The sequence below is a fragment of the Bufo gargarizans genome, unplaced genomic scaffold, assembly GCF_014858855.1.
Source record: "Bufo gargarizans isolate SCDJY-AF-19 unplaced genomic scaffold, ASM1485885v1 original_scaffold_1171_pilon, whole genome shotgun sequence".
Classification (NCBI taxonomy): domain Eukaryota; kingdom Metazoa; phylum Chordata; class Amphibia; order Anura; family Bufonidae; genus Bufo; species Bufo gargarizans.
In genome coordinates, this window is record NW_025334266.1 from 99,933 (window position 1) to 114,119 (window position 14,187).

General features: G+C 42.1%; 1 protein-coding gene across 1 annotated transcript in view; it reads left to right on the forward strand.

Moving 5' to 3' along the window:
- MYO5C (myosin VC) overlaps nucleotides 1-14,187 on the forward strand; it is a gene marked incomplete at its 5' end in the record, with an annotated part of 119,260 nt that overhangs the window by 99,464 nt on the left and 5,609 nt on the right. Inside the window, 9 exons of the mRNA XM_044273824.1 lie at nucleotides 1,822-1,885; nucleotides 3,575-3,668; nucleotides 3,829-3,916; nucleotides 4,009-4,107; nucleotides 5,642-5,796; nucleotides 7,119-7,208; nucleotides 11,162-11,312; nucleotides 11,392-11,674; nucleotides 12,774-12,948. Of these exons, the coding sequence (XP_044129759.1) occupies nucleotides 1,822-1,885; nucleotides 3,575-3,668; nucleotides 3,829-3,916; nucleotides 4,009-4,107; nucleotides 5,642-5,796; nucleotides 7,119-7,208; nucleotides 11,162-11,312; nucleotides 11,392-11,674; nucleotides 12,774-12,948 (1,199 nt within the window). The remainder of the gene's footprint in view (nucleotides 1-1,821; nucleotides 1,886-3,574; nucleotides 3,669-3,828; nucleotides 3,917-4,008; nucleotides 4,108-5,641; nucleotides 5,797-7,118; nucleotides 7,209-11,161; nucleotides 11,313-11,391; nucleotides 11,675-12,773; nucleotides 12,949-14,187) is intronic.

Genomic DNA, 14,187 nt, shown 5'->3' on the forward strand with positions numbered 1-14,187 from the left:
ATAAGAAGTGCAATGCCTCTGACTGAAAAATTATGAGACTTCTACTGTTATAGCTGGCTAAGTGTACATCTATACACATGACAGCTGCCCCAACACACCCAGCACTGCTATATATCTATATGACAGCTGTCCCAGCACACTCAGCTCTGCTATATAGAGTCAGAAGCATTGCAGCTCTTATGGCTGTGTGGGTAAATGCTTTGCCTCTGATACAGAAGGTTGTCGGTTTGAATCCCAGCAGAAACTTTTCTGAAATACAAAGATACAGAAGGTCGTGGGTTCGAATCCCAGACACATCCTCTCCTGAGATGACTATGCCTGGGATTCGTAAATGAGAAGTGTGCAAGTTGCCGGCCCTGCTGGTGTCACCCAGTGCGGCCCGCACCCCCCTTGCAACGCCACTGGGTGCAGGTCCCACCTCAATACTTAGAACTGAGCCTGCCCATGCGCTGTCACCCTATAGGACTGCCAGGCGTGCTCAAAGACCCATTAAAATTATTGGGAACCACACCGCGCAAGTGCGGCCACTGCTCCATTCAATTCTGTAGTGCTTATGGAAATAGCCAAGCCAGCGCTTGGCTATTTTCGGCGCCCCATAGAAATGAATGGAGGGTGGCTGCGCATGCACTGTGTGCGCTCCAGCACTTTGTAGGTTCCATTCTAAATATAGGTATCCTAGCGATATGCCCCCAGTGTCCAAGATGGGAATACCCCTTTAAGGTATATTATTAAAGGGGTTCTCAGTGCCTGTACTAAAAGGCCTCTTTCAGCTAACCTGTAAATAGAAGACACTTTGAGCAGTTACTTACCCTTTAATTACTCCGCCAATTACGCAATCCCAGCTGGAATCACGTAACCATCCAGCTGGCTGCAGGATCTTCCTCCATGGGTTCATTGTCCATAGTCCATACAGGGAAATTTCCCAGTGGCCCATGTCCAGTGGGGGAACTTAAATCCCTCTTCTTGGCTGTCAGCAAGGTACATAACGATCTGATGCTCTCAGCATTAATTAATGTAGGAGCATCATGCACTTATGGACCTGGCCAATGGTCGCAGGTGCCCTCTGAATTCATATATATTGCCATCCTCAGGACAATGATACAGATTCATACTGTGGGGCTGGCAGCAATATTTTGTGCTGCAGTGTGGTACTTGGTTCTGCTGATGTAGTATTCAGTGCGACATTGTGGTATCTGGTTCTGCTGGGGTAGTATTTTGCCCAGCACTACGATATTGCTGGTCCCACCTACTTCTGTTGTCCTGCCTTCTGTCAATTTGGACCCGTCTACAACATGAGGCCACTTTTATTTATTTTTTCCAAGGCCACTTTAAGTTCCCATCCACCACTGTCTTCCTCTAATGTCCTGACCGGATGTGCTCCTCTTTCTTCCTGTTCTGTTTCATTTACAAGATGCAGGAAGAAAAATGAACAGATATGGTCGCGACGTCAGAGTAAGAGCCTGCAACAAGTTGGGTGGTCATGTGATCCTAGCTGGGACTTCAGAATCGGTGGGGCAATGGAAATGTATGTACTGCTCAAAGTGTTTTCTTTCCATAGGTTAGCTGAAACAGTTTTTTTAGGTACAGGCCTGTAGAACCCCTTTAACTACTTTTTTTTTCCAAGAAAAAAGGCATCGCATATATTATTTTTATTATGGATTAGATTATTATAAATAGTTTTAGTATTGTTATTTTCTGTTATTATCATGACAGGCTATGCTAACTAAGATTTTACTTTTATTACATAACTGTTTTATTGCTTTTTTTTAATTCTTTTACACATATACCACATAATGTGACATACTATACTGAACACTGCAGACAACGGAGAAAAAATATTCAACCACAGAAATCATCACCAGGATGAGGAAAACATGCCTCCGAAGTAAGTCAATAGAAATAGCACAGTACTTTTCCTGTGTACACCTTGTACTCTTCCTGGGCACATTCCTTGTTCATGATCACTCTGCCGTAATGAAATAACAAATCTTGCTGTCATTGTTTATTTCCTTACTTGCAAGCATTTACAGTTCTTTTGGCTAATGTCTGCCCTTTCATAATCAGAATAAAGCATGTCTGACCAAGTCTGTCTGCTATCGATCGATCTCTGTCTGTCTATCACAAAGAAGGTAGGTGCAATCCCTCCAGCCCGTGGGCTAAGAGACAATGAATATACAAGAGAAGAACGAGGCAGCACCCCAAAATAGATATGTGCCAATGTGAGATCTATATAGAGAGACATACAAATACTTCATGTAATTTGCATGTCTCTCTATATATACAGCCCCTTTCACATGACCGTATTTTTGTTCTGCATCCGTTCCGCAAAATGGATACGGTCGTGTGAATGTGGCCTACCTGACATTAGCACATGTCTCACTGCTGGAGACAGGTCTCATTGTGTTGGGGTAAAATGTTGCATTTCAGGGTGAATAGAGTGGGTCCACCACCCTTTCACCTATTTTGGAGCGCCTCTTTGGTCTTCCCTTGTATTTCTCTCTTTCTATCTCCTATACTTTCCTACTAGGTTTAGTGCTAGCATCCAGTTGGTAAACATCCTATTCACATAGGAAAATAGGGGTCTACACATCAAATTGCAGGTGAACGTCTTGCATATTTTATTCCATGTCACACATAACACCGCTGTGATCCATCGCATGAGCAGAGAACCAGCGGTAATTGTTCCCAGTGTACTAAGTTCTAAGTCTGTGATGGCTAACCTCCGGTCCTCCAGCTGTGGTAAAACTACAACTCCCAAGATGCACACTTGCTTGGCTATTCTCAGAACTGCATAGAAATGAATGGAGCATGCTGGGAGTCGTAGTTTCACCACAGCTGGAGTGCCGGAGGTTAGCCATCACTGCTATAAGTGATCACAGTGGTGTTATGTGTGACATTGAGTAAAATAAAATTAAAATGTTCATCTGCAATTTTGAGCTCTGACCATTTTCTTCCCAAGTTTAGTCCCAGCTACATTGTCATAACTTTTTCTGGCACCATTGCTTAAGGCTTTATGTACATTACCGTATGTGGAAATTGTGCATCTGACTATGTGCTTTCCGCATCTTTTGGGCCTCCATAGAAATGAATGGGTCCACAATGCAATCTGCAAAAAATGCATATCGAATGCTGACCAAAAATACAGTCATGTGCGTGAGCCTTAGGCTTTCTGGGCCGCAGTATTATAGCTACAATGCATCACAATTATTTACAGAAAATGCTTTGGACAGATGTCACCTTGTCACTTCAGTGATGTGATATATCAAGCCAAAGGTCACTTTTCATACTTCTGATATAGTTACAGCTCCGTGTACCGATTTCAGGCAGACATAATTAGGGAAATGCTGAATCCAAGTGCATGATGTAATAAATGCTTCCAGTGATTTATTTTCCTGTACTTCTCCTTGGCTCAGACTTCATAGCTGTAAATACCTGGCTGAGGTCTATAATAAATCTCAGCGTTTCTGTTATTCGGGGCTGTAGTTTCACCCTTCTTTAAAGTGACATGTTGTTTCCTTTGCCGTAAACTTAATATATTGTGTCTGTTATTTATGCATATTTCTGTTACGTTCAGACTGAAAAAAAGACACGCAGAACAGCTGGAAAACGAAGAGATGGAAGGCCAGGACGACATTCGTTTGATAGATCAAAATGATATGTATATTGAGGTATATTTGTATAAATTCTGTATTTCTAACATGAAAAATGTGCCAGTTTATAGTTGTCACATTAGGGTTGAAGCGACTGCTGTGTGTGTTGTAGGCAGAATTGCTCTATCGTATTAGAAGTACTACAGTACATGTGCACATCTCTCTTTTTTTTCACAAGGATTACGAAGAACAGGTAGATAAAAAGGATAGAATTATTAAAAAACTCCAAGATCAGATCAAGGCGCTCACAAAAACCATGGACGCAGGTACATGTTTTGTAGAACACCAGCGGTTTTATATGTGTACCATACTAAGGTTGTATTGCTAATATTAACATGAGAAATATATTATCTCACAGAAAACCAAACTAACGTGCCCAGCGTGTTTAAGGATTACTTGGGAATGCTGGAATTCCTTCCAGAAGACGAATCTAAACTTATTGTCAACCTAATTCTGGGTATGTAAGATTATTATTTTAGAAAACATTTTTTTCAGAAAACATGTTTTTCACCAATATAACTAAGAGCCCTGCCCCATACACATCCCAGACATACATGTGTGCACTTTGGGCCAGATTTATCATGACTCTGACAGCTCACTTCACTTTCACATATGGCTAAAGTCAGTTTTAGCCAAGTCAGATTTATGATCGGCCCTTTAAGACGGTAATAAATGTGGTTTGACAGTAGCAGTTTATCCGTCAGTAAGCAGCTTTACAAAAGTCGCACATCTTTACGAAAAAGTCAGCACGTTTTTATAAAAAGTCGCATGTTCTATTAAAAAGTCTTATAAGATAAGCATGGTCCTCACTGGAGTGAAATTGCGACTTTTTTGCGACTTTTTAAATAGTCCCAATAGTAAATCTGTCTAGAGATTCATTTACATAAGAAAACACGCCCGCTTTCAGAAAACTGGCGAGCACAGTGCAGAGCAGAAAAAAGTCGCAAATTTGTGCGCAGTTTTAGCATTTGGGACTTTTTTGGGACTTTGTCACTCCATTATTCTGACCTGAGCTAATGATAAATCTGGCCCTTTGTGTCTGTATTCCATGTCCAGGAAAAGCACTTTTGTTCTGCTGGAAAACAAGTGTAAGTGCCCAAAGCTAACCAGACTGAAGATGGGAGGGCTGCTTTAGTTGCTCATATCTTGGGATTGGTAATCACTGGAAATATGAGCTTGTTTGAAAGCTGGCATTCCAACCTTTCAAACGATACCAGAATCATAGCATTATATCCACTATATGAGAAGATATAGCTGAAATCGAGTCAGGAGTGAAAGCTGTTTTTACTTTCACTTTCAGCTGGGCACTTGGGAGCTGTTTTTCAGCAGAATAAAAGTGTTTTTCCTGGACATGGAATAGAGACACAAAGTGCACACAGGTATAGTTGGGATGTGTTTGCAATCTTCTATGGGGCAGTGCTCTTTGTTATATTGATGATAATTAGGTGACAGACTCCCTTTAAATCATGAATAGGCTATCTAGCTGCACCTAATCATTCTGAGGAAGCAGAGGACATGTTGAGAAGGTTGCAATCAATTATTTCTCTACCTGTTCCTATTCCCAGCCATTGGGTCTCTTAAATTTTTCAAAGTTTTACAGCTAGGGAGCTCAACTGGCTCATCTGCCCCCGATGCTGGTTGCTGTGCCACTTATATCTGGATCAGGGTATTTAGATACAGGGTCAGAGTCAGTCAACTGAACCTTTGCCTTGGGTGAAAGAAAAGGTTCCCTCGAATTTTTTTTTTTGCAATATTGAAAACTCATGTGGAATATGGATAAATTTTAAATTGCTTGTCTTAATACAGCCTGAGAGTGGACACATGTAATGCCTTTTTTTCATGGAATTTTGGAGATTCCTCTTTTACTATAATAAATTGAGAAGAACACAATGTTATTTATCAGTATTTGTCAAGGTGATGCAAATCAGTGTAGAATGTTTCAGTGTTTGTATTCCTTGTGACTCACAGATTTATGTATTCTGATATGGCAGATATTAAGCCAAGAGGCGTTGTGGTGAATATGATACCAGGACTCCCAGCTCACATCCTCTTCATGTGTGTTAGGTACACCGATTACATAAATGACGCAGACAGAATCAAGTCTTTAATGAATGCCTCCATCAATGGCATTAAACAGGTTATAAAGGTGAGATGTAAACCATTTCTTGAAGTTGTTATGGTATAGAAGTCTCTACCGGTAATGTAAATTTGCTGTTGTGGTTTTTTAACTTATAAAACAAGATTTATATGGGTTTAACATAAAATATATATATATATATATATATATATATATATATATATTTCTTGTATATGAACCTTAAAGATTCTTCTGGGTCTTTTAGCAGTGTGGGACTGGAAGAGAATGGATAAGATAAGCTTTAAAGGGATTTTCCGAGACTTTTCTAATTGGTGGGGGTTGGACTGCCAGGACCCACACTTATTAGCTGTTTGACAAGGCACCAGCGCTCACTGCAGCACAGAGGACTTGTCTTAGCTTAGTCTAGGCCATGTGACATCACGTTCATCGGTCATATGGCCTAGGCCTAGCTTAGCTCCATTGAAGTGAATTGGGCTGAGCTGCGATACCAAGCACAGCCTCTATCAAATGGACAGTGCTGAGCTTGATGAGCAGAGAGAAGTCTGCAGTGCTAGTGCTAGCAGCGGTGCTTTCTCAGACAGTTGATGGGCGGGGGTCTTGGGTGTCAGATCCCCACTGATCAGATACCGATGACCTATCCAGAAGATAGGTCATCAGTATAAAAGTCTTGGAAAACCCTTTTAAAGGGGTTGTCCAGCATTTTTATATTGATGGTGTATCCCCAGGATAGATCATCCTAGGATAGACCATCAGTGTCTGATTAGTGGGAGTCCGACACCCCACGCACTTGCAGTTGTTCTAAAGTAGCTTCAGCACCAGAACTACCCAGCTCCATCCATTATGCAGCAGAGCTGGTTACTGCAGTGCTGCTCCCATTGAAGTGAACAGGAGCAGTGCTACAGTAACTAACTCCATCCATTACACAATGGACAGAGCAGTGGGGGTGTGTGGGCATGCTGATCAGATATTAATGGCCTATACTGTTCCATCATGATCACATAGAAAGACCTGTTTGGTAATGTCCACACTGATTTCAATACACTTTATTCACTTAGGTTCCATGGTGCTTTTGACCAGTATTTTGTACTCTGCTATATTACTTTACCAAGTAATAAAGGTGGGAACCTGATGTACAACTTCTCTAACTGAGGGCATATGGACAAGGAGCTCTCAATGAAGTCCCACCTAATTTATGTGTATTATCAAAAACTATGGTGCTTTCAGAGGTCCTTAGGATATGACACAAAACATAATGATAAAGCAGTGTTCTCACTATGCCTCTATTGCTACTATTTTATCAAACAGCATTTGCTAGGTGGAAATTTATAGATTAATATGTCTTCTTCCTCCTCATTTATACTTATGTTTAGGAACATGCAGATGATTTTGAAATGTTGTCTTTCTGGTTGTCCAATGTCCATCATTTCCTCAACTGTTTGAAACAGTACAGTGGAGAAGAGGTAAGTTGCACCTCATGCCTCAATTATGCAAATGCTGTATTTGTTTGAAAAGTGAAGTGGGTAGAAAAGAACTCGTCTTATTGTACAGCTCAATGGTCCCATCTCAACTGTTGGTTTGTGTACACCTGTGTGAGCCACATGGGACGTCATAACAGTTTTACGGGTTTTCTTGTTCCTTTTTTATACTGAGGGTGTTTGTAATGTTAATTTCTAATTATTTTTCTGATTTTTGAGAGTTCATAATAAAATACTGTTTCATTATGGTTTCTATCAAGAAAGTGCACTCTAGATTTTAATGTATTTAGAAACAAAATACATTTTCTAGTTCTGGAAATAAATTCTTAATTAGTCATAGCATAACGAACAGGTCCCAGTATTGATTTTACCCAAAGGATGGCTATTCATGCTCTAATTTTGAGATTTGCATGACTGCTATTGATTACTGTGGTAGGGGCATGCAGATCCAGTATGTTGCTATAAAGCTGCTCTATCTCATTTTCCTTTATAAATATATTAATTGTCGAAAGTGAATATTTATAATTTTACAAGTTATATTATTGCCATGCTACAGATTTGAAAAATATGCTCTCAGATCCATAGTAGAAAAATCTGAACCTAATTTGCTAGCACTGTACTGTAAGAGGGCATTCTAAACCATCAAAGGCATAAATTAAAGGGGCATAATTTTACCCAGGCAGCTCTCTGATGTTTGCATCAGAGAATTCCATGCTCTGATGCTCTTCCTTGCCCTTCTGCCCAGCAGTGTGTTCGGTGACGTCACCAGCTCTGATGGGCCGGCTTTAGCACTGCCCAAGCCATTTTACAGGCTAGGGCACCGCTAAAGCCCACCAATCGGTGTCGGTGATGTCATCGGGCTCACTGCTGGGCGGAACTCCAGAAAACGCATGAACTACTCCAATGCTCAAGTCAATGCGCTGAACCTGCACAACCCCTTTAAGACAAATATACTTAAAGGGAACCTGTCACCTTGTTTGGGGTCACTAAACTACCAGTATCCATCCCACACAAGAAATTAAATGGAATTCAAACTTACCAGGGAGAGTCCAGGACTCTTCTACATTAGCATTGGGCACATGTGTACTGTGCTGATGATGCATACACTACACAACAAGCAGTCAAGTATGGTGAGCCATCCTTGGCTTAAACAATGTAGTGTGCATGTACTTGATGCCACTAGCGAAGAGTCCCAGACCCTTCTCTGGGAAACCTTGAATTTAATTTACCTTCTTTTGTGGGGATGGATGGGTTTGCTATGGGCAAGTTTGGGACCCTAAACCGCAGCTCCATAGCGGTAGTTTACTGTCCGCAGACCTGGTGACAGGTTCCCTTGTTCCCTTTAAACCTGGTGGTGTCTCGTAACCACTCAAACTATTGTATATTTACATTTCCAAGCAAGTCTATGACTTAGCCTGAATTTGATATGTTGAACCTTTTTTTGCTTTATGTTCCACATTATCGGCTTATACAACTAGAAGGGGAAGGCTTTTATGTTTCTAAATAATGTATGTTAGAAACAGCCCATTAATTGCTCTGTTGAATTAGTTTTGTTTATATATTCCTCTCCAACTCCGTTAAATGGGTACTGTCCTTTCAACAAACTTTGCATACATCAGTAATGGAACCTCTTGCACTGATAAGTCACTTTCAGTTCACTGCTAAAATCTGTCTTGAAAAACAAGACGTATTAGCAGCTCACTAAGCAATCAGGTTACAGCTGCTGTCCATTGAAGTCTCTGGAGAGGGGAGGGTGTAGGCAGAAGCAGCTGAAGCAGCGCCAGTGCTGGGTTCATAGTTAGGCCTCATGCACACGGCCGTTGTTTTGGTGGCTCACTTCAATAGGGCCGCAAAAGATGCGGACAGCACTCCGTGTGCTGTCCACATCCGTTCCTCCGTTCCGTGGCCCCGCAAAAAAAATATAAAATTTCCTATTCTGGTCCGCGCTTTGCGGACAAGAATAGGCATTTATATTGAAGGCTGTCCGTGCCGTTCCGCAAATTGAGGAATGCGCACGGACGCCATCCGTGTTTTGCGGATCCGCAAAACACACCATGGTCGTGTGCATGAGGCCTTACACTGCTAATTATATCCCTACTCTGTCCTTCATGCTGCTTCTGAGGGTGTGCTGTAGAGAGATAGTGGAACAGCATCTCTTCTTCATGTGCTGTCTAAGGAAACACTTAGCAGTTAGTCTCTCCACTCTACTCTCTAATCAGAGATTGAGCTTGCAGAGGAGAAACCTGGTGAAAAATGCATGCTTTAAGTCATATAATGGTTCAAAATAGTGCTGCCTCTCTAATATTCACACAACAGCTTATTCCGAAAATCACCTGAAACATATGTTCTAAAGGGTATGTCCACTTTGTGCCTACAACCCCTGGGATCCTCCCCTGTCTTCCTGAACATGAAAACACCACTTGCGTGTCCGCAGCCACACCGCTGCTCCGTTCCGCTTACGGTCCGAGCAGCATGGTTCCTTGACTGCTGTGACATCACAGCAGCTACATGACAGCTGAGGGCTGCTAAGAAACTCATTAGGGTTCATATTTTGAAATTACTTGTGGTTGTCTAGACTAAATATTTTAATGGGTAGCTTTTCCATGGTGTTTTCTGTTAGCTTCCATAGGTAAACTTAAAGAGGACCTGTCACCACAAAATGCAATGCAATCTGGAAACGCCATATTACAGAGCAGGAGAGGCTGAGCGGATTGATATATAGTTTTGTGATACAAGATTCAGTAAAACCTGCCATTTGTACAGGTGTGCATAGAGGGATAGCTGTCACTTACTGATAACCCCTCCCTCCTGTACCAATAGCTATCACAGGAGAGCAGAGATAAATGTGCGAGGATGCCGAGAAGTTCCTGACCTTGCCCCCTTCAGTTGGAATTGAAAGATGAATGTGGTGCCATATGAAAGCCTGATATCTTGTTATGTAACTGTGCAAATATCAGATGTCTACGATTATTATTAGTTTTTGTTTCTCCGGGGAAAGTCTACAAAGGACATTCACACTGAGATGTCACAAACACTAGGGGAAAAGTGTCCTCAGTGTGAATGTCCTTTCCCTGGAGAAACAAAAAACTTCATGACGGCCCGTAACTCCACAGTTGTGAAACTTCCCTGTGCCTCTGCCATCTCAGGTTCTACCCGAAATTAAAAATAGTTATAACAATCGTAGACATCTGATATTTGCACAGTTACATAACAAGATATCAGGCTTTCATATGGCACCACATTCACCTTTCAATTCCAACTGGAAAAGGGCAAAGCCAGGAACTTCTCAGCATCCCCTCGTATAAATTACAGGTTTTACTGAATCTTTTCCCACAAAATTCTGTATCAATCTGATCTGCTTTTCCTGCTCTGTAACATGCTGCTTTTTTCCGAGTGCATTGGATTTTGTAGTGATAGGTCCTGTTTACCAGGATTTTAATATTTATGACCTATCCTCAGATTAGGTCATCAATATCAGATCAGCGGGGGTCCAACACCCGGCACCCCGCTGATCAGCTGGTTAATGAGAAGGCTGCGCTCCGTGCAAGTTGAGCCTTCCCTTGTTTGTTCACCTGCTCGCCGTCAACAGCGCAGGTTGAGCAGATGGAACTACAAGCCGTCCCATTCATTTCTATGGGACAGCTCGTTCCTTTACACTTGAATAGAAATGAGCCATCCCTTGAAGTGAATAGAGCAGCTTGTAATTACACCTGCACACCGCTGCACAGTCGACGGCAAGCAGGTAAACAATGAAAGGAATGCTGCAAGCACACGGAGAGCAGCCTTCCCTTCATCCAGCTGATCGGCAGGGTGCTGGGTGTCGGACCATCAATATTAAAATCCCGGAAGACCCCTTTAACTATGTGATAATCAGGCATTGATATAATGCTTACATGTATGTATATAGTAATTATCCTTTTAATATGTATTACTTGTAGGAGTTCATGAAATATAATGTGCCACTTCAGAATAAGAACTGTCTGAAGAACTTTGATTTATCAGAATACAGGCAGATTATCAGTGACTTGGCCATTCGTATCTTCCACCAGTTTATTACTGTGATGGAGAATAATATCCAGCCAATGATTGGTAAGTAAAAAAGCACATGTACTAGTAGTAGAAATAGTTAGATTGTACTGTATCTAAACTGTGGAATGTTATGTTCCAGTACCTGGAATGCTGGAATATGAAAGTCTTCATGGGATATCAGTGGCAAAGCCTACAGGATTCCGCAAGCGGTCGTCCAGTATAGACGATACAGATGCATATACTATTACTTCAATACTGCAGCAGCTGAGTTATTTTTACACCACGATGTGTCAGCATGGCATGGACCCTGAGCTTCAGAAACAGACAGTAAAGCAACTATTCTTCCTGATTTCCACAGTCACCCTCAATAGTCTTTTCCTGCGCAAGGACATGTGCTCTTGTAGGAAAGGAATGCAGATAAGGTACGAGTTATGTCAAATGTATATTCCATAAGCAAAAGGCACATGAGCTCATATCACATGAGCCCAGGTTTAAGATTTGCTGAATTTGATTTGTTTTCCAGAATAACATATATTTTAAAGAGGGTTTAAAGAGTGATAATATATCCACTAAGATACCAATTAAAGTAGCACTCCCACAAACTGTATTTTTGAGTTATTCTCCCTTCTGATCCTTGGAAAGTATGAGAAAGAACAAGGCTCTTGGGCCGGTAACCTCTTCCCTGGTTTGGTAACAATTTCTGCACCTGCAGAGAGGGAGAGCCGTGTAAGCATTATGCTGCTCATTAGGTCTGGGTTGGGAGCCCCATTTTTTATTGACCACCTAAGGCTTTTTTCACACCTGCGTTTTCAATTCCGCTATTGAGATCCGTCATAGGATCTCAATAGTGGGGGGAAACGCTTCTGTTTTGTCCCCATTCATTGTCAATGGGGACAAAGCTGAACTGAACGAAACGGAATGCACCAGAATAAATTCTGTTTGTGTGGTTGCGTTCCCATCGCTGACAGAATAGCGCTGCAAAGAGCGTTTTTCTGTTTGCGATTTGGTGCGGCGCAAGACATATCTGCCCTGACACACAATGTAAGTCAATGGGGACAGATTTCTTTTCTCTGACACAATAGAAAACGGATCCGTCCCCCATTGACTTTCAATAGTGTTCATGACGGATCCTTCATGGCTATAGAAGACATAATACAACAGGATCCGCTCATGACGGATGCATGCGGTTGTATTATTGTAACAGAAGCGTTTTTGCATATCCATGACTGATCCGCAAAAACGCTAGTTGTCTGTATTGTACATGCACCATGCAATACACTATCATACACTATGCAGTGCTGATATTTTGCTATGCAAGAGGGACAACTCATGATAACTATGATTTGTCATTCGCATTACCATCATAGGTGCAGCGCTTTTGAGATTTGCTGCAATAGTCTTATCTTGAGTGCGTTAACAACACAGTATTTTGGATCTGTTACGTCACAGCATTTGCATCACCACTGCAACCCATTTTATTGCAAAACTTCCCAATTACCCATGCCTTTCTTATTTATCTAGATGTAATATAAGTTATCTAGAAGAATGGCTGCAAGGGAAAAATCTTCACGGAAGTGCAGCCAAGGAAACCCTAGAACCTCTTTCTCAAGCAGCATGGTTATTACAGGTTAAGAAAATCAAAGATGAAGACGCTAAAGAAATATATGAGCACTGCACCGCTCTTTCTACAGTCCAGGTAATGTTACTGTCATGTTCTTTTATTATACAGCTATATTGATTATTTTTTTCTATTCTCCTGTGTACAAAAAATTGGATACCAAGATAAGGCTACTTTCACACTTGTGGCAGAGGAATCCGGCAGGGAACTGATCCTGATCAGTCTCACAAATGCATTGCAAGAACGGATCCATCTGTCCATTTGTCATCCGGACAAACGGATCCGTTTCGATTTATTTTAAATTTTTTACCGGTCTGTGCATGCGCAGATCGGAAGGACGGATCCGGCATTCCGGTATTTTGAATGCCGGATCCGGCACTAATGCATTCTTATGGCAAGTCTTCAGTTTTCTGTCCGGAGATAAAACCGTAGCATGCTGTGGTTTTATCTTTTGCCTGATCAGTCAAAAAGACTGACCTGAAGACATCCTGATGCATCCTGAACGGATTGCTCTCCATTCAGAATGCATAGGGATATGCCTGATCAGTTCTTTTCCAGTATAGATCCCCTAGGACGGAACTCTATTCCGGAAAAGAAAAACACTAGTGTGACAGTTGCGCTGGTTTTGGAGACGGCAAACTGCGGATCTGCAAAACACTGGCACTGGTTATGGGCACTCCACACAAGAGACTGCAGGCTATGGGGGTCGTTTATTAAGACCGGCATTATAGACGCCGGTCTTAATAACCCCTGCACTGGAAGTGGATCCGCCAAAGTTATGTAGAGGCTCTGTCACATCCACTGCCAGTCTAAAGCTTTGAGCTTTCTTGCTGGCTTAGATTTAGAACATTCTCTACATCTAAGGGCCCTTTCACACTTGCGTTGTCCGGATCCGGCATAGAGTTCCGTCGTCGGGGCTCTATGCCGGAAGAATCCTGATCAGGATTATCCTAATGCATTCTGAATGGAGAGAAATCCGTTCAGGATGCATCAGGATGTCTTCAGTTCCGGAACGGAATGTTTTTTGGCCGGAGAAAATACCACAGCATGCTGCGCTTTTTGCTCCGGCCAAAAATCCTGAAGACTTGCCGCAAGGCCGGATCCGGAAAATAATGCCCATTGAAAGGCATTGATCCGGATCCGGCCGTAAGCTAAACGTCGTTTCGGCGCATTGCCGGATCCGACGTTTAGCTTTTTTAGAGTGGTTACCATGGCTGCCGGGACGCTAAAGTCCTGGCAGCCATGGTAAAGTGTAGTGGGGAGCGGGGGAGCAGCATACTTACCGTCCGTGCGGCTCCCCGGGCGCTCCAGAGTGAC